This window comes from Muscardinus avellanarius (assembly GCF_963383645.1).
Source record: "Muscardinus avellanarius genome assembly, chromosome: 11".
Lineage (NCBI taxonomy): Eukaryota > Metazoa > Chordata > Mammalia > Rodentia > Gliridae > Muscardinus > Muscardinus avellanarius.
Window position 1 is genome coordinate 11803658 of NC_137797.1, and position 27475 is coordinate 11831132.

General features: G+C 54.6%; 1 protein-coding gene across 1 annotated transcript; it reads right to left on the minus strand.

The window, feature by feature from the left end:
* Positions 1-4006: 4006 nt before the first annotated feature.
* LOC308269413 (cytokine receptor common subunit beta-like) lies at positions 4007-17787 on the minus strand (the record flags this gene model as incomplete). Its single annotated transcript, XM_080704797.1, has 14 exons — positions 4007-5351; positions 5885-5985; positions 6377-6544; positions 6616-6673; positions 6797-6887; positions 7745-7907; positions 8727-8866; positions 9960-10114; positions 10269-10404; positions 10859-11027; positions 11101-11258; positions 14099-14289; positions 16941-17067; positions 17715-17787. The coding sequence occupies 14 exons, from the start codon at positions 17785-17787 to the stop codon at positions 4007-4009; spliced, it is 3075 nt and encodes a 1024-aa protein (XP_080560923.1).
* Positions 17788-27475: the final 9688 nt, after the last annotated feature.

Consider the following 27475-nt stretch of genomic DNA (forward strand, 5'->3'; position numbering starts at 1 on the left):
AACAAAACAAATCCTAGGTAAATGCGCCAGGTCTGAGCTGGGCACTGAAGCCTGGGCTGAGCCTCAGGGAGCCCCCAGTTGAGTGGGGGCACAAAGGTTAATACCTTTATCCAGGGGTTCCACTGGGTAATCAAGCGGTGGGACAGAGATGCTGAGATGTGCTCTGCCTGGCTTCGGGGACAGAGGAGGGGCTTCACCGAGGAAGCCCACACTTGACTGAGGACTTGCGGGGTGACTCGGGGGGTCACTGGCTGATGAGGTTACTGCTGTGTCATGGGTGTGGGTTGGAAAAGAATGTCTAAGACAAACAGTAGAGCTCCAGTAGGTTTATTTAGGAGAAAACAGAAATACACATGAAAAAAGGAAATGGGGGAGGAGGCATCTCTGGGGGAGCAGGGCTCTTCTTTACAGGGAACTTTGTACACGATGAGCAGTAATGGTACACGGGATGACTTCAGTCTAAGGAGCTGGATTCCTCTGATCGCGGAGGCAGAGCCAGGACGAGCGTCTGGTTTTTCTCAGAATCTTCAGGCTGATATTATCGGGTTGGTGGATAGCACGTCGATTGTATTAAATCATTGGGCCTTGAACAATTCTTTCTCTAGACTTCTTTTTTTTGTCAGTGTAGAAAGACGTTCTATAAACTAACAAAAATGTATCTAGGCACTAACTAACTGACTTACAGTGCTCTTAAGATTAACTGGACCTTTTAAGATTCCAGGCGTGGAGGGAATCAGGCCTTCAGAGTGAAGGGAGAGATTTTATATGTAAAGCTACCGTGTCTGCCTCAGAGAGTTGTGAGGATTAAGTGAGTTGGACCCATAAATCATTTGGGGGGGGCATCAGAATAAGCCCCTAACTATTCTCAGCTATGTTTATGGGCAACTCCGTCTCTTACGTAGTTCTCCATTCTCATGAGTAGAGATTGAAATTTGAGTTTCAGATAATACGTGTGTGTGTGTGTGTGTGTGTGTGTGTGTGTGTGTGTGTGTGTGTTTAGTACTGGGGATTAAATTCAGGGGTGCTCTACCACTGAACATTTTATGTTTTATTTTTAGATAGGGTCTCACTGAGTTGCCCAAGCTGGCCTTGAATTTGATATCTCCTGCCTCAGCCTCCCGAGTCACTGAGATTATGGGTGTGTGCCACTGTGCCTGGCCCAAAGAAATTTTTCATCAAATGTCAATGCACTGCTATTAGGAAATGGCCTAAAAATATTCGAAAAAGAAGTTTTGGTACAAATATATATATATATATATATATATATATATATATATATGATTTATCAAAAAGTAGAGTTCAAATCTATAAAAAGAAAAGCAGTAGTTAGGGCCTGGTACTGCCAGGCACTCAGGTAGCTGTTATAAGGCAAAGTACCCTCACTAAAAGTAACTAGCAAGTGGATAGAGTAGTTGGGACCTAGGACCTTCACATTTGAAAAACAGGTTTGCATAATAAATGACATCTAGCAAGAAGCTAAGAATTCCCCAAGAGTGTGGGCGGAGGGTACTGACCTCTGTGAAAGGGGGGCAGATACCAACCGTGTGGCCCCTGACCTTGTGGGTCATTCTGGTTTTAACAAAGAAACCTAGGCTTATGCCTACAGTAAGGTGGGAAGGTTTTTGCCAGGCCAGAAATCCCATAATTATAACAAAAGGGGCCTGCATGGAATCAAGGGGCGGGCTTGCACCCAGGTCAAAGGATGACCTGGTAGAGAAAGATGGGGCACTGCGTATCCATGAAAGCTGTTCTGTATTTTGAACTCTGGTGACTTCTTTTCAAGCCATCCCCTATACTATCCTGGGTAGGGATGGATTAGGGCTATATTATACTATCTTCTATATTTCTATCTTTGTAATAATAAACTCATTTAAGCTTTCAGCAAGAGTTCTGACGAGTGTTTTATTTATACCCAGTTCAGAACAAGAACCCGTGGTTACTGGCACAGTTTCCGGGAAGCTAAAAGGGTCCCGGGAACAGTTCCCCAAACCGTAACAGTGATGTAGTCTTCGTTCTCCTCTCGCTGCTGTCTTTCTTCTCCCTTTTCCCTCCCTCTCTCCCGGATTTTCCTAGAAACCCACCTGCTTCCCATTCTGCCGGTCACAGGCCGTGCCTCCGCCCGGTGGTCCATTCCTCACAGCACTCTACGCTCCCTGAGACCGGCCTTTCCCTCACCCCAGAACTTAGTCCAGCCCAATTGTCTTACAGAATCCGTCCTTCTGAGAACCACATGGGGTTTCAAACAGCACCCCCAAAGCTTGGCTTTGTCTTATCAATATTTTATTGCAATGCCCCCTCTAGACAACACCCAGACATTCTGGAGTTAATATCTTAGACTTCTAAAACACACAGGTCCATTTCATTCACTTTTTAAGGTTTTTCTGCTTTAGAATGAACTAGCTTGCTGTTATAGGTTTCATGATTAATAGATATTTAAAAAATGCTTTTCTTGAACCACTGACAGAGATGATGAGCAGGGATTGCTGAACAAAAGCAGCGAGCAAACACGCCTCGCCTCGTATTAAAAGTGGTGCTTCAGACGCGTCGACCAAGAATGGACAAGTGAGCGGAAGTGGTGGCGCACGCTCGTAATCGCAGCACTGGCAGGCTGAGACAGGAGCGTCGTCGTCCGTCGACAGCCTCGGCTACTACTTAGTGAGGCCCTTTGCAACTCAGCGAGATCCTGTTTTAAAATAACAAATACGGGTAGGGGTGTAGCTCAGAGTAGAAACTTGGGACAATAAAAATGAGCACGAATAGGACTTTTCCGGGGAAAAAGCCTTTGTTAAGCTTGGCACCAATGGTTGAGAGGCAGCCAGGGACCACCAGGGCTAGGACGATGGGCCCACCACCGGCCACCGACACCGTTACAAGGCAAAGAGGGAACGGTGAGAGCAGTTTGCACCCGTGATAAGGCCACGTGTGAATAGTTTGGAAAAGGTAACACCCAGTGAAACCAAGACCTCGAGGGGCTTAGTCCAGCTAAAGGAAAATAAAATAAAATAAAGGCAATACACCAGACGCATACACAAATATGTGCAAATTTGATAATGACCAGGTAATACAATCTAAAACAATGTAATGCTATTATTGTTGTTGTTGTTGTTGCAGATCAGAAAAGTGAAGATTTCAAAGAACCATAATCCCCAGAGCCGGCCCAGACATGGACCCACCACTATCCACCTGTCGCCAGTGGGAGCCACGGTCGGGCCATCTCTCTGGAGAGAGGGCAGCTTGTCCATCCCAAGGCAGAGATGCTCTTGGATCATTTCTCTTTTTCCTCTATGGAGAATTTTTTCCCAATCTTCCTGTAGTTGACCGTGTGGGTTCTGGTTTCCTTCCTGTCCCATGGGCCTGGCTGTAACTGTGACCATCACCTGGCACTGCCCAAATTGGTGATTTTTCCACCTGGCCAGAGGCCCCCAGTTCTCTGAAATGATCCCCCCTAGTTACCCCTGCGAGGCCTGGCAGGGTTCCTCTGGAGCTCACAGCCCGGCACACTGGCCTGCAGGCCCCGTCCACCACGCAGTGTTCTGGACAGACAACAGAGGTAGGTTGGGGACGACCCGAGGCTGTCATGAGCGTGACCATTCCCTGGGTCCCTGGCAAGGTCCATCCCCTGAGATGCCTCCCGGTGCCTGCTACGCTTGGGCTCAAAGCGCGCCTTTTATACCGATGCCTGTTGGCCACAGGCAGCTGGGTCCTCAAACACACCAGACAGGTCTCATTCTCAAAACAGGCTCAGCTGAGACCCCAGTCTCAGGGGAATCAGGGAAAACAGAAGGAAGCTCTGGCCACAGCCAGGAGAGCTGATAAAAAGGAACCCGTGAGGGAGGTGGGTGAATGTCCGTGGACAGCTCTGACCCTTCAGAACCTGTAGAGAAGGGATGTGCTGCAGGTCTTGGGGCTGCAGAGGCCTCTCCAGGTCCCCGTGGCTCTTGGCACAGAAGCCGCTTGTGGCTACGGAGATGACTGGGGTGGGCCCACTGGAGAGGTCTGCAGGGCCTCAGTACACCTGCCGCGGCCCGCTGACATCCCACAGGGGCAGGGACAGGTAGTCCTGGTGCTTCAGGGACTTGAAGAACTGGATGGCTGGCACCTGGGGTGTGGGCTGGCATGGAAGCCTCTTGACTGGAGAAACCTGGTCCAGGCCCCCAAGCTCAGGACAGAGTCCTGGGGATGAGGGCTTGCTCCGGGGGGAGAGAGGGCCCATCCCAAGGCCAGGGAGGAAGCAATAGTCACCCACTTGCTGCAGGACAAGGAGCCCCTCAATGTGTGGGGACACAGGGGTCACATCCTCCCCAGGGCTCGGGGTGGGGCTGCTGGATGGAGGGGGGTCAGGACAGCCCTGAGGGGCTTCAGGGGACAGGCTTGTGCTTGCAGGGAGTTCCACGTAGCCCTCAAACCCTGGCTTCCCTGGGGCTGGGGCTCCGGGAGGCTGCCCAGGTGGGCTGGCACAGAGGCCGGGGTTCTGGTGGGAGGGGAGGCCCGAAGGGGGAGCAGGGGCCCCTGTGGGCAGGGGGAGAGCCAGGTCTGCAGAGACATAAGCAGAGGACACAGCAGGGTCCTTGGGGTTCCCAGAATTGGAGGGCAGAGCTCCTGGGCCGTCCTCAGGGTGCCCAGAGCTGGAAGGTAGAGCCTCTGGGTTGTCCTTGGGGTGCCCAGGGCTGAAGGGCAGAGCCCCTGGGCCATCCTCGGTGTGCCCAGAGCTGGTGGACAGAGGCCCTGGGCCGTCCTTGGGGTGCCCAAGGCTGAAGGGCAGAGCCCCTGGGCCATCCTTGGGGTACCCAGGACTGGATGGCAGAGCCCCTGGGCCATCATCGGGGTCCACAGAGCTGGAGGGCAGAGCCCCTGGGGTGTCCTTGGGGTCCTGTGTGTCCATTCCCAGCTGAGATGCCAGCAGGGCAGGAACGGCCCCGGTCTCCAGGGAGGGCTTCATCTCAGCCCCCAGGCTGGGCTGACACTCTGCGTCCACAGCCTGGTCCTGCCCCATCACCTGGGCCAGGGGGACCAGCTGCACCTGTCCCCCAGGTGGCAGACACAGGTACTCCAGGGAGCCCGCAGGTGCTGGCTCGTGGCTCTGGGGGGGTGCCAGCTGGCCCCCGAGGTCAGGCAGGGAGCGGCTGTGGGGCGGTCCCAGGTAGGGGCCATTGAAGTCAAAGCTGGGAAGCCGGCTCCCAGGCCTGCCGCAGGGGGCTGGAAGGCTGGGCGGGGACGCAGCGGGCTGCTCCACGGACAGACCCGAGGTGTTTGGGGTGATATCAGGCCCAGGAGGTGGATCACAGACAACTTTAGGGTCCTCTATGGTGAGCGGTGACACCTCACTGTCCCCAAACTCTGCAGAGAATACCCTGTGGGGAGAACAGAGACTGACACATGGGGACCACCAGGGCGGCACGTACAGCGCCTGCACAGGACAGGTATGGGTGCTGTGGGGCGACCTCCCCCAGCCTCTCAGAAAGAACAGGGAGTCGCGGGTGGGGGCACTATGCTGGGCTCCCCAGCGTCCTGGGCCCCATCTGTGTGCAGTTCTAGCTTGTCTGTGGCTCCGTCCTCCCTGCTCCCACAAACACTCCCTGACAAGTGAGCCCAGGTCTACACCCGCAGACACCGCAGAGGCTCCTGCAGTGTGGGGCCTCCTGGGCAGCAGGGCGGGACAGGCTGTCTCTCCACTCTCCTGCCTCTGCCCAGCCCCTGACCTTTCTCCCTTACCTGGCAGTCAGGAAGGTCTTCCTGTTGCCCACCCAAGGGCCATCCACTTCAGGTGAACCACCCTCCCTGGGTCCTTCGCAGTGAGCCAGGCCCCTCCTGGGAGCCCCAGCCGCACACTGCAGGTGTCCCCACCTGCTCCCCACAAGCCAGCGCCAGCTAGAGCCACACTCACCTCTCCAGCTCAGGGGGGCCGCTGTCCCATGGCCTCTGGGGAGGGCTGCCGCTGGGGAAGCCCCATGGGCTGGCCTGGAGCCAGAGCCCTGCACTCCAGTCCTGGAGGACAGAGGACCTTTGAGCTGGGGTGGGGAGTGGGGACAGGTGGAGGGCAGAGGGATTCCATGAGCCCTGGGGAGACTCTCCACGTGGCCGGGAGCCGCTGGGGCTTCCAAGGCCAGGAAAGAGAGGTCCTGAGAGGGCTGTGCCTTCCCTGGGTTCCCAAGCACGGGAGGACAGGAGACTTCTCTGACCTGGGGGCCACACCCGCCCTGCCCCAGCACAGGCCAAACCACCTGCGGCCAGCCCACAGAGCTCCGTGGTCCTCACTACCACGAGGGCCCGGCCTCTCACTCTGAACTGCCTCCTGCCACTAACCTGCAGACCCCCTCCCTGGCCCCTCCAGGAGCAGCACTCTCCGTCCACCCCAGCAGTGGCATCCTAAACTCACCCCAGGAGCCGGGCCTCCTCCCTGGCTCTGGCCCTGGCCCGCCTGCCTCCTGTCCCTCATCCACCCAGGCAGAGCTGTGGTCAGGGTGCTGCTGCTGCTCCAGGTGACCAGGGACAGCATCCAGCTCATCCCACTCTCCAAGCTAGGGGCCAGCTGCGCAGGCCACACCTGACACCCACAGAGGGGAGGGGCAACGGAGGGACACACTCAGTGGCAGAGCAGCCCTCTGTCCATCCTACCTGGAGCAGGCGGCTCTTGCTGGGGTTGGGGATGGCCTCCTTCCACTTCCTGTTCAGCCTACAAGGCATAGGGAGGGGGCAGTGGCCAGAGACCGCAAGGCCAGGCACCCACGGCCCAGCACAGGGGACACTGCGGCCGGGGTGGTGGAGCAGGGATGGAGGAGCCAGCCCGGGGCCTTACCTGTACCCGTAGAGGCCGCAGACACGCAGGACCAGCACTAGGGTGAGGGTGAGGATGACCAGGACCAGCGGAAGCACCCACGCGGGCAGTGCTGCGGAGGAGGAGGAGACAGGTGGGGATGAAAGGGCCGGAGGCTCAGGACGGGGGAGCACGTGTGGGCACTGCCAGGAGGAGGCAGGGTTCTGATCCTGCCTCAGGGATGAGGGTACTGGGTGTGCGAGGAGGCTCAGGAGGGCTGAGACTGTCCCTAAAGCTGATGGGTTTCTGCCTGGCCATCCTGCGGGCCTCCTGTATGAGGCAGCCCATGCACCAGGCCTCCAGGTGCAGGATTGGTGAGGTATAGAGGAAAGGCCAGTGCCAGTGGTCAGCAGGTATGAAGGCCCAGAGTCCCTGGCACTTCCTGCAGGGTCACCTGGGCACCACTGTCTGGGCCCCCGGAGCCCCTCATGCCCCGGGCAGCGGCTGCAGCCCTCCTCTCTGCCTGGTCCTCCTGTATCCCTGGCCCCTGCACAAGGCTGGCTGAGGACGGGCACTCTCCGCGCCTCCCCATCCTCTCTATAAACACCCAGGCCTTGTCTGGCAGGTACGTGAGTCCAGGTGGTCACTATGGGGGAGAGCCGTCAAGTAAGGTAGCCAGCATGGGGAGTGGGGAGACAGAATCTCCAGCCCTCTCCAATCCCAGCCCCGGGCTGCAGCTCCTCATGACGTCACCAACATCACCACCATGGCACAGGACCAGACGGTGGGTGACCAAGGCTAGTGAAGCCGGGGCCATGTCACCAGGGGCCTGCGCCCAGCCGGAGCAGGCACGGTGCTGAGCTGCTCTCCTGAGCGCTCCTGTGCCTAGTGGCTGGCCCGGGAGGAGGACGGGCAGGACGGGCTCGGTGCCCACCGCTCCCAGGCCCTCGTATAGTAGCCATGCCCGCAGGGTCGATGGCGGGTGCGTACCCCACTGCGTGGTCCAGGAGCGTTCCTCACTCCACTCGCTCCAGACCCCGTCGTAGGCGCCAGGGCTGGGTCTGACCCTCACCCGGGCCCAGTACGTGGTGGACGGCTCCAGGGCTGGCAGGGGCATGCTGTGGGCGCTCTGCAGGGTCTCCGTCGCGCTGTCCTGCGGGAGCAGGTGTGTGAGCAGAGGCCCCGGAGGGAGCAGGGCGCAGCCACGACGCCTCCTGCCTGCACTGCACCCGAGGCTCCCTGGGCCCCTGGGTCCTCCCGTAGCCAGGCTCACCCTGGGCCCCCCGCTCCAGTGTCCGCTGCAGCATGCACTCTGCCCGGGCCTGGACGCTCGCTCTCATAGTGCCGGGAACAATGGCCAGACCTGGGACCCAGGAGCCTCCTCATCCCCCTGTCTGGAGGCTCTTATGACGCCTAGGTGTTAGGGTGCGGTCTGTACCCACATTATGGCTGTTTCAGTAACTGTGCAGGTGAACTCAGCTCCAGGTTCTCCCTCCCCCATTTGCACACTGACCCACCCCCTGGCCTCAGTTTCCCCATTCCCAGCCTGGGGGTCTGAGCCTGGCTCCGTGGCTTCCTTCCCTGCTCTGCGGAGCCTGGGGTCTGTGTCCACGTCCAAGGACTGCCCAAGCCCGGTGGGGAGGAACCTGTGCCTCCTGGTGCCCAGGGCAGCTCTGTGCTCAGGCCTGCGCCGGGTCCTTAGGCGGCTCTGAGGCCATGTCCCCAGGCCTGTGGCTTCTGAGAACCCTCCCCTGGTGTTCTCAGCCCGCCTGCCCTCAGGGTCTCTGTCTCCTACATTTCAGGTCGGCTGATTTCATGTGACCCCGTCACATCACCCCGAGCCCCAGGCTCTTTATCAGGAGGAGGGACCATGACTTGCTGACCACACTGGATATGGTCACCATGACCTCCCCAAGGGGCCCCGCGTCCCTCTCCTGCTGTTCCCCATACGGGCCTCCGTCCCAGCTCTCACCTCCCACTCGGCCGCGTCCTTCCTGTACTGGACCTGGAACGTGTGGTCGATGTGTGTGTAGTACATCTTCTCTGCTTGCCAGCGTAGGATGTAGCTATCCTCCTCCTTGGTCACATTGAGGGTCGGACGGGCCATCTGGACTGAGGGAGGGAGGCTTTTAGGGTGACCATGACGTCCGTCCTCCTGTGCAACGTCTCCTGAGATCCACGATGGCCACAGGCTTCGTCCTCCCTAGCCCAAGGCCTCAGGTCCCAGCCCTGTCCTGCTCCTCCTTCCTCTGGTGCCACAGACTCATCCACAGGGGCGGGAGCAACTCTCTCCCCATCCACACTGTGGCCTGGCCAAAAGGTATAGCCCCTTTGTCAAGGTTGGATAATGCAAAGGACACAGAAAGGAAAAGCTGGGCATGGACTCAGAAGTTCTGCACTGCACCCTCGATTACCCCTGACTCTCTGTGCAACTTTAAGTAAGCGCTCACCCAATCTACCAACGGGAAAGGAAAGAAAAAGAGAATGCCCGTAACCGCCATGACTTCGTGGGGCTTTTTATAAAAGCAGTACCAGCGGCTATCATTTGTTGAACTGTCTCTGCGCCAGGCACTCTAAGCCCTTTGTGTATTTTGTGCAATTGAATTGTAGGAAGATTTTTGCCCAGGGCGGTGGAGGACAGTGGATTTGAACCCAGGTCACGTAGGCAAACTGGTTGCTGCCTTTGATGTCACTAAAGAGTGACCGGAAGTACTTGGTCTTCTTGAGACAGGTAGGACCCTCGATTTATTACAAGCTCCAGCCCCACCTCAAAAGTGAATCATGGATCACTGTTTTGAAGATTCAGCGGATGAGTGGGAGGCCGACTTTACAATCAGCAAATGAAAAATCCAATCAGGGAATAGAAGAGGGATTTGTGGCCTGAAGGAGGAGCTCTCTCTGGAGCATAGTTGGAGAAGTGGCAGAGGCCAGAGGAGGAGGAAGCAGGTTTAAAGTCCAGTTCCTGGCAACCATCCTTTGGGCCCTCCTTCAGAGTCTAGTCAGTCCTTCCAGTATCACTGTGTCCTGAAAAATCCCAGGAGATGCCCAGAAAAACTCGTGTTCACCTTAGACCACTGGACTTTCCTTTGAAAGTGGCAGACTTGAAGCCTGGTCCAGGAGGAAGCCTGGGTTATGCGGGTTCTAGAATCGGTTCTAAAGATCTAGTGAAGTCCCGAGACGCCCACAGGATGCTGGGTGGACTCACTGTTGGCTGAGCTCTTTATGAACTTCTCCTCCCTCCGCGGCCTCACGGAGACCACGTACTGGCCGTGGGTGCCGGGGTTGGGCACAGGTATGTGGCATCGCTGCCGAGTGTAGAGGCCGAGCTCCTCCTTCTGCAGTGGGGAGCACTCCTTCTCCCTGAGGAGCACAGCAGGCTGAGGGCAGGGACTCAGGAACGACCGCAGGGGCCTGGAACCTCTGCGGAGCCGCGGCTTCCGCCAGAGCCCTGGGCACAGGAGGAGGCTGGGCCAGGAAAAGGCCCAGAGCAGGGCAGGATGGAAGGGTCACTCACCTGGCTTCCAGGCTGGACCTGTAGAACAGGCTGAAGGAGACGGAGCTGGTCACCGGGGACCTCACCTCCCAGGAGCAGCTGAGCACATGGGCCCCGTCAAAGAGGCACCGCAGGTTGTGTGGCTGGGCCTCGTCCCCTGGGCGGGAGAGAGCCGGTCACTCTCCTGAGTCGTGCCAACCTCTGGGGGCCCCATGGGTCTCAGCACAGAGAGGTCCTGGCTGGTCTTGGGCCAGAATCCAGGAACGTCTAGTCCGTCCTGGGGGCAGGGGATGGTCTGGCAGGTTTAGTGTGCGGGGGACAGAACACAGCGGGGCAGGCCAGCCGTGCTCTGGGAAGTGCTCATGACCACACAGCTGGTGATAACGCTGCCCTGAGTACGACTGTCACTGCTACCAGCAGAAAGTGTGCAGGGCATGGAGCCCGAGGTGCCCAAGACACAGTGAGCTGGAAAGAGTCCCCTGGACATGGGGCTGGCCCCGGGCACTCTCAGAAGAGCATGTGGCAGCAGGTGCCCACAAAGACCCAACTGCCCAGGTGCCCTGGGGAGCCGCCCCACCCCAGAGGCCCCTCTGCTGCCTGGACTCTGGTACCTGGCTGCGAATCCCAGCGAACCTCGCGGCTCCACCGGCTGGGCCTGCCCGAGAAGCCCGAGCCTGGGGCCAGCCGCGTCCGCACTCGGGCCACGTAGGTGCTGCTGGGCAGGAGGTGCGCTGGCCCCAGGATGGCCCCGGAGGAATTGGAGTGGAGGGTGGAGGCATCCTGTGGAGAGAGAGCTGCAGGAGGACCGCCCAGTGGTGCCCTGGGGCTCCGCAGCGCTGGCCGGGCACCCTACCTCCCAGGAGTCGTGGAGTCGCTTATAGGCCACCTCAAACTCCAGGTCCTTCTGCAGCAGCCAGGACGTCCGGGGCCCCCCATGGGCCACACTCCAGGTCAGCAGGACACTGTCCCCAGCAGTGCTGAGCTGGAGGTGGTGGGGCGGCGGGGGCTGCACTGCAGGGGAAGGAGGCAGAGGGCGGTGAGGGCTGGCGGGCTGTGGGGACAGATTGCGGGCTGGCCTTCCGTGTGCACACACTTGGGTCCAGGCCAGACCTGCTCCTCTGCAGCCCCAGCCCCTCTGCAAGTCTGTGGGGAGCATGTGAAGCAGCGACATTCATGCAGGCTGCTTATGCAAGTGGCCCAAGAGGGCTGCAAGCCAGACCCAGTGGGCCTCCTCCTGCCTGGCCTGCACAGTGAGGCCTCCTGGCCAGCAGAGGGCGCTGCGAGCCACACCACTCCTGCTGCCCACTTGACTCTCCCCTATCTCCAGACCAGCTAAGGGCCTGGGTTCCTCCTGAAGACCAAAGTAAAGTAAAACCACCATAAATGAGTCTCCTCTAGTGTACGTGCTATGTTCTAGGTTCATGGGTGAATGAATGAGTAAATTAATGCATGCCCGCCGTCCCTAGATCTCCTGTTAGATCATCCTGTCAGCCTCCCAAGCACACACCTGTTGGCACCCACCCCTAAACCCGGGAGGGCAGGCACATAGCACAGATACCACCCATCCCGCCTGCAGCTGGGACAGGCATCACTAGCTGATCACCGCACGCCAAGCCATGGAGTCTGATGTGGCATTGGTGCCGTCTCAGCACAGAGCTCTAGGAAGCTGCCACCAACTAATCAGAGTGAGATCTCAGTAAAACATTTCATCTGATTGAAGTGATTTCGTCCCATCGACTTGTTTTACAGATGGAGAGAGTGTTAGAGGAGCGAATGCTCAGGGACTCCACTGTGGGGGCCTCGGCGAGAGCAGATGCCTCTCTGCCCGTCTGCACCTCCCAGTCTCCCCGATTCCGCATCAGTGTGCCTTAGCTGGTGATGCCATCCCACCAACACAAGCTCCAGGAGCCATCTCCATCCCCTCGAGACGCTGTCCCTGTTTCCAGGTCCCAAGCTCCCGGGGCAGCTACCAGCTGGCTTGCTTTCCTGCTGTACATAGGTGTGCCGTGAAAGAAAGAGTCCAGGCCGGGCGTGGTGGGCACGCTTGTAATCCCAGCACTCAGGAGGCTGAGACTGGAGGATCGCGGGTCACGGACAGCCTCAGCTACTTAGCGAGGCCCTTTGCAACTCAGTGAGACCCTGTTTTAAAAATAAAAATTAACTAAAGAAACAGGGCTCGGAGGTAGAATGCCCCTGGGTTCCATCCCCACTACTGCAAAAAATAAAAAAAGAAGAAAAGGAAAGAAAGAGTACAAGAATGGACTTTGCACGCCCGCTATGACCGCCTCTCCCATGTCCTCGTTCCCCGGCCTCTGCCAGATGAGGACGCCATGCCCCAGGTCCTTAGGATTCTCCCTGCCATTGGCTGCCTCAGGTCACATTCCGGCTCAGCCTCCCTCTGCGCGTCACCTGCCTCACACTAATACCCGATCGTGTGCTGTGGCTCCTCATCACTCCCTTGCAGGACGTGGAAGCCTCTCCGGGCTCTGAACCAGTTTGCAAACCCACTTCTCCCCGCCACTCTCCAGCCCCCTGGAACTTGATGCTCAGCCCACACAATGACCAGGGCGCACGCTGTGCGTCCCGAGCCTCCGCCTCTGCGCACGCGCCTCCCCTCTGCTCCCTACCGGCCTCCCAAACTCAGATGCAAAGCTTCTTCCTTCTGAAAGCTGTCCTTTGCCCTCGTGCCCCTTGCCCTCTGCCCTTTGCCCTGCATGCACACACATGAGACAATGTCCAGTGTGTCCTGGTCCCTTCTGTCTGCAGCTCTGAGCTCCTCTAGGGAAGGGACCCTGTCCTCCACCAAGTGTGTGTTTAAAAACATGGTTTCACAGAAATTCCTGGTGGTCTGACCCAGGCTTCTTCCTGGCAACAGCTTCTTTGCAGTGGCCGGAGGTAGAGTGGAGCCCTCCCCGCTCGACACTGCCCAGTAGCAGGGCAGGATCCAGGCAGAAGGTTGACCTGCCTGGGCCCCACCTCTGAGTATAACCCTAGCCCTATTTTATTCTTTTATTTTGAAACAAGGTCTCAGTAGGTTGCAGAGGGCCTCACAAGCTGCTGAGGCTGGCTGTAAACCAGATCCTCCTTTCCCAGCCTCCCTAACACTGCGGTTACACGCGTGCGCTTCCTTGTCTCCGTTTCAAGAGGCTGTGGCAGCAGCCCCCAAACCTAGTGTAGTTCTGGGAGGCAAAAGAGCGGCAGCCTCCCAGAGCAGCCAATCACACCACAGGTTTCACGACACCGCAAAGGTTTACTAGACCGTTTCCTTTTTAAAATTTATCCTCCTTCTGAGCAATGAGTTCCTTGAATCCATGAGTTTGAAATGCTGGCTATATTTCTTTCTATTATAGACCCAAATAAAGCCTAGCTGTGCACAATGATCATCTGCACCCTCGGGAGACCGTGATGGCTCCGTGGGCCTGCAGGGCCGCAGTGCACCCTCGGGCCCATCGAGGGAACAGGAGACAGCTCCCTGTCTGGTGCAGAGGGGGCCTGTGGACAATCTGACCCGTCACCGCCACTGCAACTCAGTGGTAATAAAGACAATGGGTCCTATCAGCTGCTCCGATTCCCTGGGAGTCCAGGGAACGGTTCTCTTTGGAGGGGCCTTTGGGGCTGGAGGCCAGGGGCTCGGCAGGTGGCAGGAGCACTGGGCTGGGGAGGAGCCATGGCGGGACCTCACAGCGCACCTGCCCCCGCGCCTCTGTCCTGAGCACCCACACCCCATCCCAGCCCCGGGGCAGTCTCCAGCCTCGGAGACCCTCGCTCCCTGGCCCATCTCCTGCAGCCTGTCCCCCCTGGAGCCCCCTGTCTAGACAGGAGCCCAGCCCTTGCGTGCCCCCGGCCCTCACCGTGCTGGCTCAGCGTAACTGTGAGCTGGACGTCCAGAGGCCGGTCTGGTCGGAAGGAGTAGTAGTCCTCGTCAGCGAGGACAAAAAGCTGGTAGGGGATGACACAGCTCCTGGGCACACAGCGGGGAGGCGGGCAGTCTGCCGGGGGCTGGTCCTTACTGATGTGGCAGGACACTGGCTGTGGAGGGTCCCTGCATGAGAGGGAAGCAGATATCAACCGAGTGGCACCACGTGCTGGGCTCTGTGCAGGGTCAGGGGCCGTCAGGAAGCAGTGTGCACAGAGCCCTGCCCGCGAGCTGCCTCCCGGGGAAGGAGGCACCGGGCAGCTTGCTGAATGACAGACAGTTTGCAAAAGGGAGAGACCTTCCTTTAGACAAATAAGCTAGGGTGGCGGATGGGGAGGCTGGGAGTTTTTGGGGTGCGGGATGCAGTATGTTGTAGGGGACTGAGAAGGCTTCACGGAGAAGGTGACATCTGGGGAGAATTTCTGACCACTTGGGAGAGAGAACATACACATTCTGGGGAAAGAGGGTTTCAGAAATGGGCACTGCAAGTGCAAAGTCCCGGGGGCAGGCACAGGTTAGGCGTGCTGCTTGATGAGGCAGAGAACCAGCGTGCACCGGCGGTGTGTGTGAGCATGAGAGGCGGGAGGCTAGTTACTGACCTGATCACAAAGAGCTTGCAAGATATCCAAGCGTCACTGAGGGAAGCCTAAATAAACTCGCCAGCTTCACTGGCTTTGAGGTGACTTTAAAAATCACTGGTTGAGAGGTCGCAGGGCTGAGCCATCTATTACTCTGCGCCCGCCGGCTTGGCTGGGGAGGGCTCCTCCGACGGAAGCCGTCTAAGGAAGCCGTCTAAGGGGTTGAAACTGTTCTCCGCAAATGTTGCTTTCTACTTCCCTACGGTCTGTGCCTTAAACTTCCAGGTTAACTATTCCTGGGACTGTAATATTAAAAAGACACAAGTCAGCTAAGCGTAGTGGCGCACGCTTGCAATCCCAGTTCTTGGGAGGCTGAGACAGGAGGATCGTGCAGGTTTGAAGCCAGCCTTAACTACTTAGTGAGACCCTGTTTCCAAATAAAATAAAAAATAGGTCTGGGAGTATATCCTGGAGATAGAAAGCCCCTGGACTACACACACACACACACACACACACACACACACACACACACACACAAAGACACAAGTCATAAAATTTACTGATTAGCAAGTTTTCTCTATATTTACAGAACCCACACATCTCGTGGACCTCAGACAACGACCGCACGTGCGTTGGAGAGGTCATGGGACTTGTGACCAGGCCAGGCAGCCCCCTGTCTGAGGCTAAGAAGATACTCCCCCCAAGTCCCCAGATAAGCCTCGGCTTTGCCACTCCTAATCAAGGTGGCCTTTGCTGGCGATAGCCACTTGTCCTTCTTGGTTTCCAAGAAAAAAAGATTTCCACGCAAAATGTCTCTGCGTATCGGCTAGTGTACAATAAGCAAAACAGATCGGGGGCTCATCACTTGGGGAGTTCGGATTTCACTCGAGTTAGTGGTGAAGGCTTATGGCTTTATGAGCAGAGAAAAGAGTGGCATCTTTTGATGGAGCTTTTCAAGGAATCCCTCTGGGTGCTGGGCTGTGTGGAGTGGGCAGTGGGTGGGGACAGGGAGAGCCGTAAGTGGCTTCTGGTCCATCCAAGTGACAGGAAGTTATCTGGGCCGGGGAGGGGGTGTCAGCACTGGCCAGATTCGCATGCTATTTGGAGATAAATTTGACAGCATTTGCTGATGGACCAGATGCTGCAGCGGGGAAGAAAGGACAGTGAGATTGCAAAAGCCAACGACATCTCTCTCGGTTGCTTAGCGGGAACTGCTGTATCTGCCCATTTAGCTAGGTTAAAGGAGAAAGATAGGCAGAAGCGTCTCCAGGGTGACAGCTGGATTTGGTCGAGGACATCTGGAGTCAGAGGCTCCTATTACCCAAGAGGTGACGTCTTTTTTTTTTTTTTTTTTCAGTACTGGGGATGGAACCCAGGGGCATTCTATCTCAGAGCTACATCCCCAACCCTATATATATGTGTGGTACTGGGGTTCCTGGAAGCCCTTCTATCTCCGGGCTACACTCCAGACCTATTTTATACTTTTATTTGGAAACAGGGTCTCTTAAGCCAGCGAGGCTGGCTTTGAACCTGGACAATCCTACTGTCTCCACCTCCCAAGCGCGGGGAGTACAAGCGTTAAGAGACCCTGTTTCCAAATAAAAATACAAAATAGGTCTGGGAGTGTAGCGCGGAGGTAGAAGGGTTTTCAGGAACCCCAGTACCACCAAAAAAAAAAAAAAAAAAAAAAAAAAAAGCCCAGCCCTATTTTTTATTCTTTATTTTGAATCAGGGTCTCACTGAGTTGCAAAGGGCCTCATTAAGTAGCTGAGGCTGTCCACAAACCATGATCCTCCTGTCTCAGCCTCCCCAATCCTAGGATTACAAGCCTGTGCAACGTGAGACTTGATTGGTCCTCTGAGAGCTGAGCTTGGTGTCCCTGCCTCACCCAGCTCTCAGGGAGGGTGAACCAAGAGAAGCCATGTGGGGAAAGTTTGTTAAACTACAAACTAAAGAGACAAAATAAAAGATGGTCGCCATTACTGTCCTCAGCACCAGGGTTAGTGTGGATGGCTGGGCCCAGGACCCCAACATCAGACACCAGCGCCCGGGCCCAGCAGGGCTCCTGGGGCCGCCGTCCTCCCCCATCCTGTGTTCTGGCCAGCACGATGCTGACCTGCTGTGTCCCTGTCTACTCCACGGCCCCACACCAGCACAACGGACACAGCCCCCAGCTGGACCCCGCATGGGGCCACTCACCTATTCACCTGGCGATAGAGGGTCACGTTGAGCAGCCGCTGGGCATCCTGGGTGTCCGCCCACCTGCACGTGATGTGGCTGGTGTAGTCGTTGTAGCAGCGTAGGGTCTGCAGCGGGATGGTTTCTGCTGGGCAGAGGAGCAGGGTCACCTCTCTGCCCTCAGTGTCCTCATCACCACCCCAGCCCTGGGAAGGGGGTTCCCGACTCCCGCAGAGGCCCTGGGCCTGTGAGAAGTGGGGGCTCTGATGGGGGGGGTGTGGACAGCCCTCTCCTGACACAACAAGATTCCAGATGATTCTCAGCTCCTTCCTGGGCCCCTGGCGTGGCTGCTCCAGGCCCTGCAGGACCAGGCCATGGGTCAGCCACGGGCCCTGCCCCTGAGCCCAGGTCCACCGGCCGTGCCCTGCTCTCTGGCTGGGAAGGGAGTGTGGCTTCCTGGTTATCTTGGAAGTCGGGGGCCTCACAGGAGCAGAGTCTGGGGACCCCGAGGCCTCAGAGGAGCAGCAGTCAGGGAGCAGAAGGGAGAGAAGAGGCCAGAGCAGCCTGGAGGCAGGGCCTTGAGGGCCACACTGAGAGGTGTGGACAGAGGTGCCCACCTCCACTGGGCCCTCCAGGAGGCCAGGGAAGGAGGAGCAGGGACCTGGGGCAGGGAGAGGCTGGGGGAGACCAGGGAGACGAGGCGAGGGGAGGGGAGGGGTCAGCAAGCTTCTTGAGGGGCTGCAGTGGGGTGGTCCACAGGGTTAGCACCAAGGATGGGAGGAGAGGGAGGCTCACCTGCCCCTGCAGCTCCGGGCCCCCAGCACAGCGCCAGCAGGGCCACGTGGAGCAGCCCCCAGCTGAGCGCCATCTTCCAGCCGGCCTGGACAGGTGCGGTGCAGGTGGGTGCTGGCTATGCGCGGGCGGGGATCATGGTGCCCGTGTCCTCATGGTCCCAGAGTCCTTGTTCCTGCTCCGCTGGATGCCATCCTGACCCTTGTCACCGCTCTTGGGATTTCTCTTTCTGGGATTCTGCATCCCCTGGGCCTGCAGAGGGTATGTCAGCGGGGAGTTGCCCAGAGCAGCCGATGATGTGGGCCCAGAACCAGAGAAGGTGGCCCTCATGCATGACACCCTGGGACGGCCCCTTCCCCTGAGCCCCAGGCTCCTGGGGCAGCCCTGAGGGAAGCGGGCTTGGGGACCTTGGGGGTAGTGCCCGCCCCGGTGCCAGTGTGCCGTGCCAGAGACGAGGGCTCCCGAGAGGGGGCCTGGGGCTCGATCTGTAACCAGCTCCCATGGACTTCTGACCCTCAGCTGCCTGGGAGTCAATGGCTGTTGGAATCCATGCTGCCTTCTGGGAGGTATGAGAATCAATCTCTCTCTCTGTCTCTGTCTCTGTCTCTGTCTCTGTCTCTGTCTCTCTCTCTGTCTCTGTCTCTCTCTCTCTCTCTCTCTCTCTCTCTGTCACGCACTTTCTGAGCCTGTTGCCCTCCCCACCTCTGCTCTGTTTACCATAGTTCATCCCTGATGCGCTGTGAGGTTCTCCTTTCCCTGAAGAGGCGGGGATTTCCTCATTTTCAGTAAGTCCCGCCCTGGGAAGCACCAGGGAGCAGAGCCGGCCAGGGCGGCTACTGTTTTCTGCAAGGTGCTTTGAAAGTTCACTCAAGATGCACAACACATCATCGCATCCTCTCTCTCTCTCTCTCTCTCTCTCTCTCTCTCTCTCTCTCTCTCTCTCTCTCTCTCTCTCTTCATCTATCTATCTATCTATCTATCTATCTTTCAGTGGACATACTGGTTAGAAACAAACTCTATTTTACCCTAGAACATTCTCTATGATAAAGGATGAATCAGTAAGCAAGGTGAAATGATGGGATATTTTAAAATGCTAAAATAACCAAATCACCCGAAACCTCCATTTCACATCATTCCCCAAACATGCGGTGGACTAAATTAAATTTAAATGTCAAACATTAAATCATATTAAACATCAAACCACAGAAGTGAATTCCTTTGAACTATTTAAGAATAAAGGCAATTGAAGAGACCAACTGATAAAAGTACATACAAGAAAATCTGCACTTTTAAAAACTAAACTGAATTATAAAGCAAAGGACAAAATAAACAAAAAATACAATGTTTGCGCCAACTTTTTTTTTTTTTGGTGGTATTAGGGATGGAACCCAGGGGCCTTATACCTCCAGGATACACTCCCAGACCTATTTTATATTTTATTTGGAGACCGGGACTCTTAAGCCTCTTATGCCAGCTGAGGCTGGCTTCGAACCTGCGTGATCCTCCTGTCTCCGCCTCCCAAGAGCGGGGATTACAAGCGTGCGCCACCACATCTGGCTTGCACCAACATCTTAATCTGTTAGGGCAGCAATAGCAAAATACCACAGACTGGGCGATTTATAAACAAGACATGCACATACAAGCACACACACACACACACACACACACACACACACACCCTACTGTGAAATAAACAAAACAGACTTCTTGGAGTTTAAAGATATGAGTCATTTTTTAGAAAAAAACTCAGTCATGGGCCACATCGCAGAATGAACACCACAAATGACTGTCTCTTACAAAATCACGTGTTTGAAGACAGAACAAATGAACAAGGACATGGAAAGTTGCAGAGACAAACTGAGACCTGGTCAAAGAGACCCAAGGATGCTGAGCCCGAAGCAGAGGCCGGCCACCTCCCCAGTGGTCCCTTCCTCCGTGGTGACGGAAGTCCACATTTCAGCCGGGCTGGTTGCCACAGTAACACAAAGGTGTATTTCTCACCCTCTCCTGTCACGAGGCGTGTGACGAAAGGCTGTCTGAGGGGAAGTGAGCAGAAGCATTATGCGTGTCTGTTTCGGGAGTCAGCTCAGGGGGCAGGGCCCACTTTTGCCCTTCTGCCTTTCCTCCTTCCTCCAGCCTGCAACGCAGGAGTGATGGCTGGAGCTCCAGCAGCCATTTCGATCATGAGGTCATCTTTAGGATGGACGTCATAAGCAAGGGTGCCACAAAGGAAAGAGAGGAGCCTGGATTCCTCTTGTAGTGTTGGAGTTACTGTATCAGCCTGTGATATCTATTCCTGGTCCTCTCTTTTGTGAGGGAAAAATAAACTACTGTTAAGGCACTGTCATTTGGAAATTTTCCATGAGCAACCAGGCAAATATGATCGGACAACTTCACAGGGCTTTCAAGGAGGTCACAGTCCACTAAGTGAAGAACAAGATTATCATTTTTTAAAGACAAGGAAGATTTTATTCCTGGAGGCTACTATAATGCGGTCTGTAATGAGAAAGAGAAATCAGGCTAAATTCTCGAGGTTCCTTCTCAATAGTGCCATCCCTCGCCACATAGCGATGTCTTCCAGGAATCAAAGGGCAATCCCAGGAAACCTTCCAGAAGGAAACAGACAGGATACTTCCAATGGGGTGAAAGTCAGGTTAGCAAGAATTTCTTCATGTACCCCTGAACTCTAAACAAACAGTGAGGTCCTTAAAATACCCAGAAAAACATGTATAACCTAGAATTACAAAAGGCACAGTTTTTTTCTGATCTTCAAGGGCAACAAAAATTGGGGGTCACATCAAAGCAAGGACAATTCTTCAGATCTTTTCTTAAAAAAAAAGTATTTTAGGATATAATTTTAGGAAAAACAAATTCCAAGAAAGAAAGAAAGCGTACAATCCTGAAGCAAAGACACCAAAAAGACTGAGAGTTAAGTAAAGAGGAATTGTAACATAAAAATAAAAATAAGTCAATTTAGCCAGGCGTGGTGGCGCACGCTTGTAATCCCAGCATTCGGGAGGCTGAGACCGGAGGATCGTGGTTCGTGGACAGCCTCAGCTACTTAGTGAGGCCCTCTGCAACTTAGTGAGACCCTGTTTCAAAATAAAGATTAAAAAAACAGGGCAGGAGGTGTAGCTCGGAGGTCGAATGCCCCTGGGTTCCATCCCCAGACCCGCAAAAAAAACCCCCAAAAACAACAACAAAAAAAAAAGTCAATTTATGAAAGTAATGTGGAACCAAAACCTGGATGGCAGATGTGGGAGCTGGCTGTGAGGCTGAGCTGGAGGAGAACTGAAAATCCACTCAGTATCTTGTTTTAGGAAAACGTAGATGTGCTACTGAAGCCCCGATGCTGGTAGAAAATATAACTTAGATGGCCGGGCGTGGTGGTGCACGCTTGTAATCCCTGCGCTTGGGAGGCGGAGACAGGAGGATCGCGCAGGTTCGAAGCCAGCCGCGCTGGTGTAAGAGACCCTGTTTCCAAATAAAAATATAAAAAATAGGTCTGGGAGTGTAGCCCGGATATAGAAGGGCTTCCAGGAACCCCAGTACCACACACACACAAATATATATATATTAGGTCGGGGGGTGTAGCCTGGAGGTAGAAGGGTTCCATTCCCAATTAGATGCACGGGTTTAAAATTTAAGTGTTAAGTTGGATGTGGTGGCACTTAATAGTCCCAGCTGCTGGGGAGGGAGGCTGAGGCAGGAGGATGCTTTGAGCCCAGGAGTTTGAGGCCAACTTGGGCAACATCGTGAGACTCCTCTCAAGACAAGGTGGGTTTAAAAATCACTAAGAATCAGGGGTGTACGTCGGGACAGGTAGATGAAAAAGGAGAAAAAGAGGGAGAAAGAGGAGAGGAACCCCAAGCACTTTCCCACTCAACGTAAACACGCACATCACGATTCCCAAGTTTATAAAGACATGTAATGGTAGGAATAAAAACTGAAAGAAAAAAAAATGGAAGAAAACACACATTCACTCCAGACAAAAACAGTTTCATAGGACAATCGGACAAAGATCTTTTAAAGAAGAATGCATCTTGGGCACAGGAGGGAGTATTCTGCAAGCGAAAGGAGAATCGTTAAATCTATTTGTGATGAAAAAAAGTCAACAGAGGAACAGATTGAAAGGAGCATCTCCTGGCAGATGCTCCCAGATGTTGGATGAAGCACACACCATTCCCAAGGAAATGAGAAAACAGACCTTGGCCAATGAAAAGTTGATGGAAAACACTGGCGTTTCTGAGTATTTGCCAGATACCTAGGATAACCACAGAGTCACGGGGAAACGGTGTTCTCCCATCAAAGACCCGCACAAAAGAGCCCAGCATCTGACTCCAGGCATCAGTCCTGCCCCTAATAATTCCTAAATTCAATGCAATCAAAATAAAGATTCCAGTGTGTGTGTGTGTGTGTGTGTGTGTGTGTGTGTGTGTGTGTGTTTGTGTGTGTTGGGGGGGGGTGAGCCTCTGTAATCCAGTACTTGGGAGGCTGGGACAGGAGGATGGAAAGTTCCAGGCTAGTGCCCAGTAACTTGGCAAGGCCCGGCTTTAAAACACAAAGGGCTGGAGGCATTGTTCAGTGGTAGAGTCCGCCCTGCGTTCAATGCCCAGCACCAAAATCATCAACAACAAAAACCTTTTTGTTTATTTTTTTTTTAGGCACCAGGAACTGAACCCAGAGGCGTTCTATCTCTGAGCTACACTGTCAGTCCCTTTGATTTCTAGAATTTGAAATAAGGTCTCGTTAAGTTGCCGAGACCGGCCCCTAACCTTCAATCTTCCTGTCTCAGTCTGACAAGTACTGGGAGTATCCAGAACGATTCTCACTGGGCTGACGCATGGATTCCAAATTATTAACAAACCAAAGATGCCCTACTCTATTTGTCAGAAAATCAAGAAGGAATAAAACAGTAGAGAGAAAAGAAAACAACAAGAAAAATAAATAAATATGTATAGGATTTTGGAAATTATAGTGGCATTTTAAATCACCGAGAAGCAGAGAAACTATACACTCAGATTGAATGATTTTATTTTTTAGGGGAGCTCTACTGGGGATGGAACCCAGGGGCATTCTACCTCTGAGCTACACCCTCAGCCCTATTTTATTCTCTTATTTTGAAAAAGGTCTTAAGTTGTGGAGGTCCTCACTAAATAGCTGAGGCTGGCTGAAAACCTGAGATCCTCCTGTCTCAGCCTCCCAAATACTGGGATGACAAGGGTGTACCACCACGCCTGGCTAGTCTGAATGATTTTAAAACAACTAGATGATACTCTTTTTTTAAAAGCTTGATGATTACTTTGAGCATTACCCACCCCTTGAAATTCCAGGTGGATTAAAGATCTAAAAGGCAAAACTAAAATGATAAAAACATTAAAATATTTCCACACTAGAGGGGTTAAACAAGACAATAGTATAAAAAACCATAAAGTAAAAAACAATAACAGGTTTGGTTTATAAGCAATCCCAGTGTTTTCATATGGTGCAAGGCATCTTGAACATAGCAAAGAAAAGTGATAATCTGAGAGTATCTATTTTCAACATATGTAGATAAATGATTAAAAGCCTAATACATACATTTACTGTAAAAGTTAAGATATAAAAAAGAAACCGTCAGGAAATGGACAAAGAGCTTCTCAGTGTCTCTCGGACATGGAACAGAAATGGCCGGTAAGCACAAGGAAGACAAGCAGACTTGACCGTGACCAGGGAAAGAAAACCAAGTCGAAAGACAGAGAGTTATTATCTGTGAATTAGGCAGAATGAGACGGTCGATGGTTTCCCTGGAGATGAATTGGCCTTTGTATGTACTTCTGTGGCTGTGAATGTTGGATTGGCTACTTTGAGGATGATTTAACAACATGCCTCCTAAAAAATGTAAATGCACAACCTCCTGCCCAGTAATTCTGCACGTAGGAATCTAGGCTAACGACATACTTGCATGGGTGTGGAAAAACTAGAAACAGCCTAGGTGTTCATCGACATGGGATTAGGTGAACTGCAATATACCCAGACTAATAAATGTCGTATCTTTCTTGGAGTTAATCAATGGGTCCAATCTACATGTCTTGCTGGGAAATGTTTTCCAAAGCAGGATAGTAAGCAAAAAAATAAGTCATAGAACAATGTGTATGTTATGATCCCACTTTTATAAAAAGAAAAACACTATACTTGTATCATGCTTACAAACTATTCTGAAATGCCAGGTGTGGTGGTGCGTGCCTATAATCCCAGTACTTGGGAGGCCAAGACAGGAGAATCATAGGTTCGAGACCAGCTTCAGAAACTTAGGGAGGCTCTCAGCAACCTAGTAAGTAAAATTCCCCTGGGTTACATCCCTAGTACAGAAAGAAAGAAAGAAAGAAAGGAAGGAAGGAAGAAAGAAAGAAAGAAAGAAAGAAAGAAAGAAAGAAAGGAAAGAAAGAAAGAGAGAAAGGAAGGAAGGAAGGAAGGAAGGAAGGAAGGAAGGAAGAGAAAGAGAGAAGAAAGAGAAAGAGTTCTGGGCCAACACATATGGCAGGAGAGTGGGTGCTGAACTAGGGGAGAGAGGTGACATGTGCCATATATGCTACATATTTCTGGATTGTTCTATGTTAATAGAATAGATATCTGTGTCTTTACTTGTTTTAATATGAAATATACTCAGTAACCATTCAGGAACTCTCCTGCGGTATCGGAATACATATAGATTGGCACAATCAAAGTAAAGCTTATGAATAAAAAAGAGAATATCTAGAATCGGATCAGAAAGGCTTACTCAATATAAAATTATTAAAAACGGGAGGATGATAGAAAAAAATTAGAATCTGATTATGCAAACATGTAAGAGCAGGGCTTTTGAAGACAACAGACGCGTCTCGGCCCCGGGAGCCCATCTGGAGAGGTGCTGTGAGCTCACAGCCCAGTGTGGACCGCAACACCTGCCCTTGCACCTGCGCACCCAGTGCGGACAGCTCAGGCACCTGCCCGTCCACTAACACACTGGGTAGAGAACGCCCACATCTGGGCCCAAACCCACAGAAGCCATGGTGTTTCTGGGAGCCTGTGACAGAGAGGACAGGGACCGAGATTGGGGGATAATGTCCGGTGTGCTTCTGGGTAAGGGACTTTCGACCCTCTCAAGTCCCAGTTGAACTTCCCAAGTGGCACCCAGTTCTGGAACAAGGCTCCAGAGTCCACCCTGAGCCTCCCAGTCTCTCCCAGCCCTCTCTGTGGGTATGACCCTGCCTGCGCACACAGGCACATCCTCTCCCTCTAAGGCAGGATGCCGGGACGTCTACAGTCCCCCTGGTCACAGGTGAGGAGACGGAAGCCCGGGACAGAGAAGGGGTGCTCTCTCTGCCACTTGGAGTGAAGCAAAGGCCAACAGTGACCAGTGCCTGACTCCCGGTGGGCTCTCCCAGCCCCACCAGGCATCCTCCCTGCCAGAGCGACCACACATGTTGGTGAGACCAAGGGCCCAGAGCCCACACTCCCCTGCTGCCTCCTCCGCTGGCTGCTGCCAGAGGAATCTGGGCTCAAGTCTTCCCAGAGGCCAAGCCCTAAATCCCACAAATCCCTGGAGCAAGCAGCCACCCCCGCCTCCAGCCCCCCAGCCCCTTCCCCCCTGGACCGGCCCTGTGGCCCTGCCTGGGGGCCAGGCCCTACCTCTGTGCGTGGACAGGCCGCCTCCTTCGGGAGCCTCCAGGCAGCAGGCAGCCTCTGGCTTCCTTTTTATCAAAGCCGAGCCTGTGAGGAAACGGAGAAGCAGAAAGAGGAAGCAGTGCCCGTTGCTCCACAGCGCCCTTTCACAAGCCCTGCGCCTTTCTCAGAACCAGGACGTGCCATCGTGCGCTGATAGCACGCATGACATTGTTTCTGCCGGGCAGATTCTGCCCCGCTGTGTCTCCCTGTCAACTCCTACGTGTCCGGCCAGTTTCAGCTCAGGGGCCTCCTCCACATAGCTTCCCTGACTCCCCCGGGGCAGTCAGAGGGAGCGGTCAGTAACCACAGCGGGTCCGAGCCCAGAGCCCCAGACCCGGGCCAGAGTCCAAGTCCACGACTTCTTAAAGCGTGACCACGTGTAAACTCAGCCACCAGCGACTTCTCCAGGCCTCGCCTGTTACTGTCATAGAGGATCTACACACCCAGAAGGGCTGTTAAGGGAGCCTGGCGGGTGCCTTGTGGAAAAGAGCTTAGCTCAGAGCCGGGCACACGAGAGCCCCCGACAAGGGGCGGCCGGCAGCATCCCCATCCCCGGGGTCCTTTGGCCTTGTCCCTTCCCACACCATCCCCCGACACTGTCTGCAGGTGGCTTACGTCTGGCTCACATCTCTATCCCCTTATGCCCAGCTCATGGTTCAGAGGCATGTACAATGACTGGATGAGGCCCTGAGCACAGCAGGGCTGATGGAACTAAGGCAGTATGACTGATACACTCCCTTTGGGGCAAAACTTAAAGGGGCATTAAAAGTCTCTGTCATCTGGTCGGGCGTGGTGGCGCACGCTTGTAATCCCCGCGCTTGGGAGGCAGAGACAGGAGGATCGCACAGGTTCGAAGCTAGCCTCTCTGTTTCCAAATAAAAATATAAAAAATAGGTCTGGGAGTGTAGCCCGGAGGTAGAAGGGTTTCCAGGAACCCAGTACCACCCACAGAACAACAACAACAAAACTGTCATCCAGATAAACTTTGTATTTTAATGCAATGTGGCAAAAGTCAAAATTAATGCAAAAATACCCATAGTAGACCGAAGTCTAAATAAAAACAGGGTCACTCACCGTGTCTTGCCCAGCTACAGTGGAATCCAAGACAAAGGAAAGCACATTTTCATTTCTCTTGTTAGGAGCCTGGTGAAGGGAGAGGAGGTGACTCCCTAGCCCCCAGGGGCAGCAGGACCCAGAGGAGTAGAAGCCGGAAACTGCCTTGAAGCCACTGACCTCTGGCCTGATTGTCCTCTGCTCTCCTGGACTAGAAGGGACAGGACTGGACAGGAACAGCCTGAAACTCCCCACCCAGAAGGACAGCGACACTCTCTGGGGCATGTGATGTCCCTTCCTGGTGTGGCGGGGTCAGGCAGGGTTGACCCGGGCTGGAGAAGAAGCCCCTGGAGCCAGGTCCCGGCCTCTGCTGAGCAGGCTGTCCTCTGGGCCTCCTTTCCTGCTCCTGCTGTGCTCCCAGGCTGGACTCAGACTCCTCAGGCCTGGAGCAGACTCCTGCTGCCTGGGAGCTTAATGGCTTTGTCCATTGCCCCGGGGCAGGTCTAGCCCCCGCTGCCCACCAGGAGAGGCCGATGACCCAGCCCAGCGAGGAGCCAGCACTGGCTGTGGACCTGCGTGGCTGTCCAGGCATAAATGTGGGTTGTTACCAAGGCCTCACCTGCAGGCTGCACGGGCCTGGCACAGAGATGGCACGCTGTGCGGCCTCTGGAGAGGAGTGCTGGGGTAAAGGACGGAGGCCTGGGGGTGGGCTGTGCCCTCGCACCTCTCTGCATCTGTATCCAGGCCCTTTGCTTTGCTCCTGGGTCCTGCTCTGATGCTTGGGCTGAGGTCTCCAGTGTGCACCTGGGCTGAGGCATCCTGGGGTGAGGCTGTTGGAGACACTTGTCCTCACCCCGATTCCGTGCCCAGAACTCCTCCCTGCCTTGCCAGGCTCCATGACTTCCACAGCCATGTGAGTGGGGACCCACCTGACCTTTGACCCCACCCTCCACGGAGAGGCCCCGGGAGCAGGTGCTTCCTCCGGGTGCTGCCTCTTGTGTCCGCGGCCAGTGCGTGGTCACGAC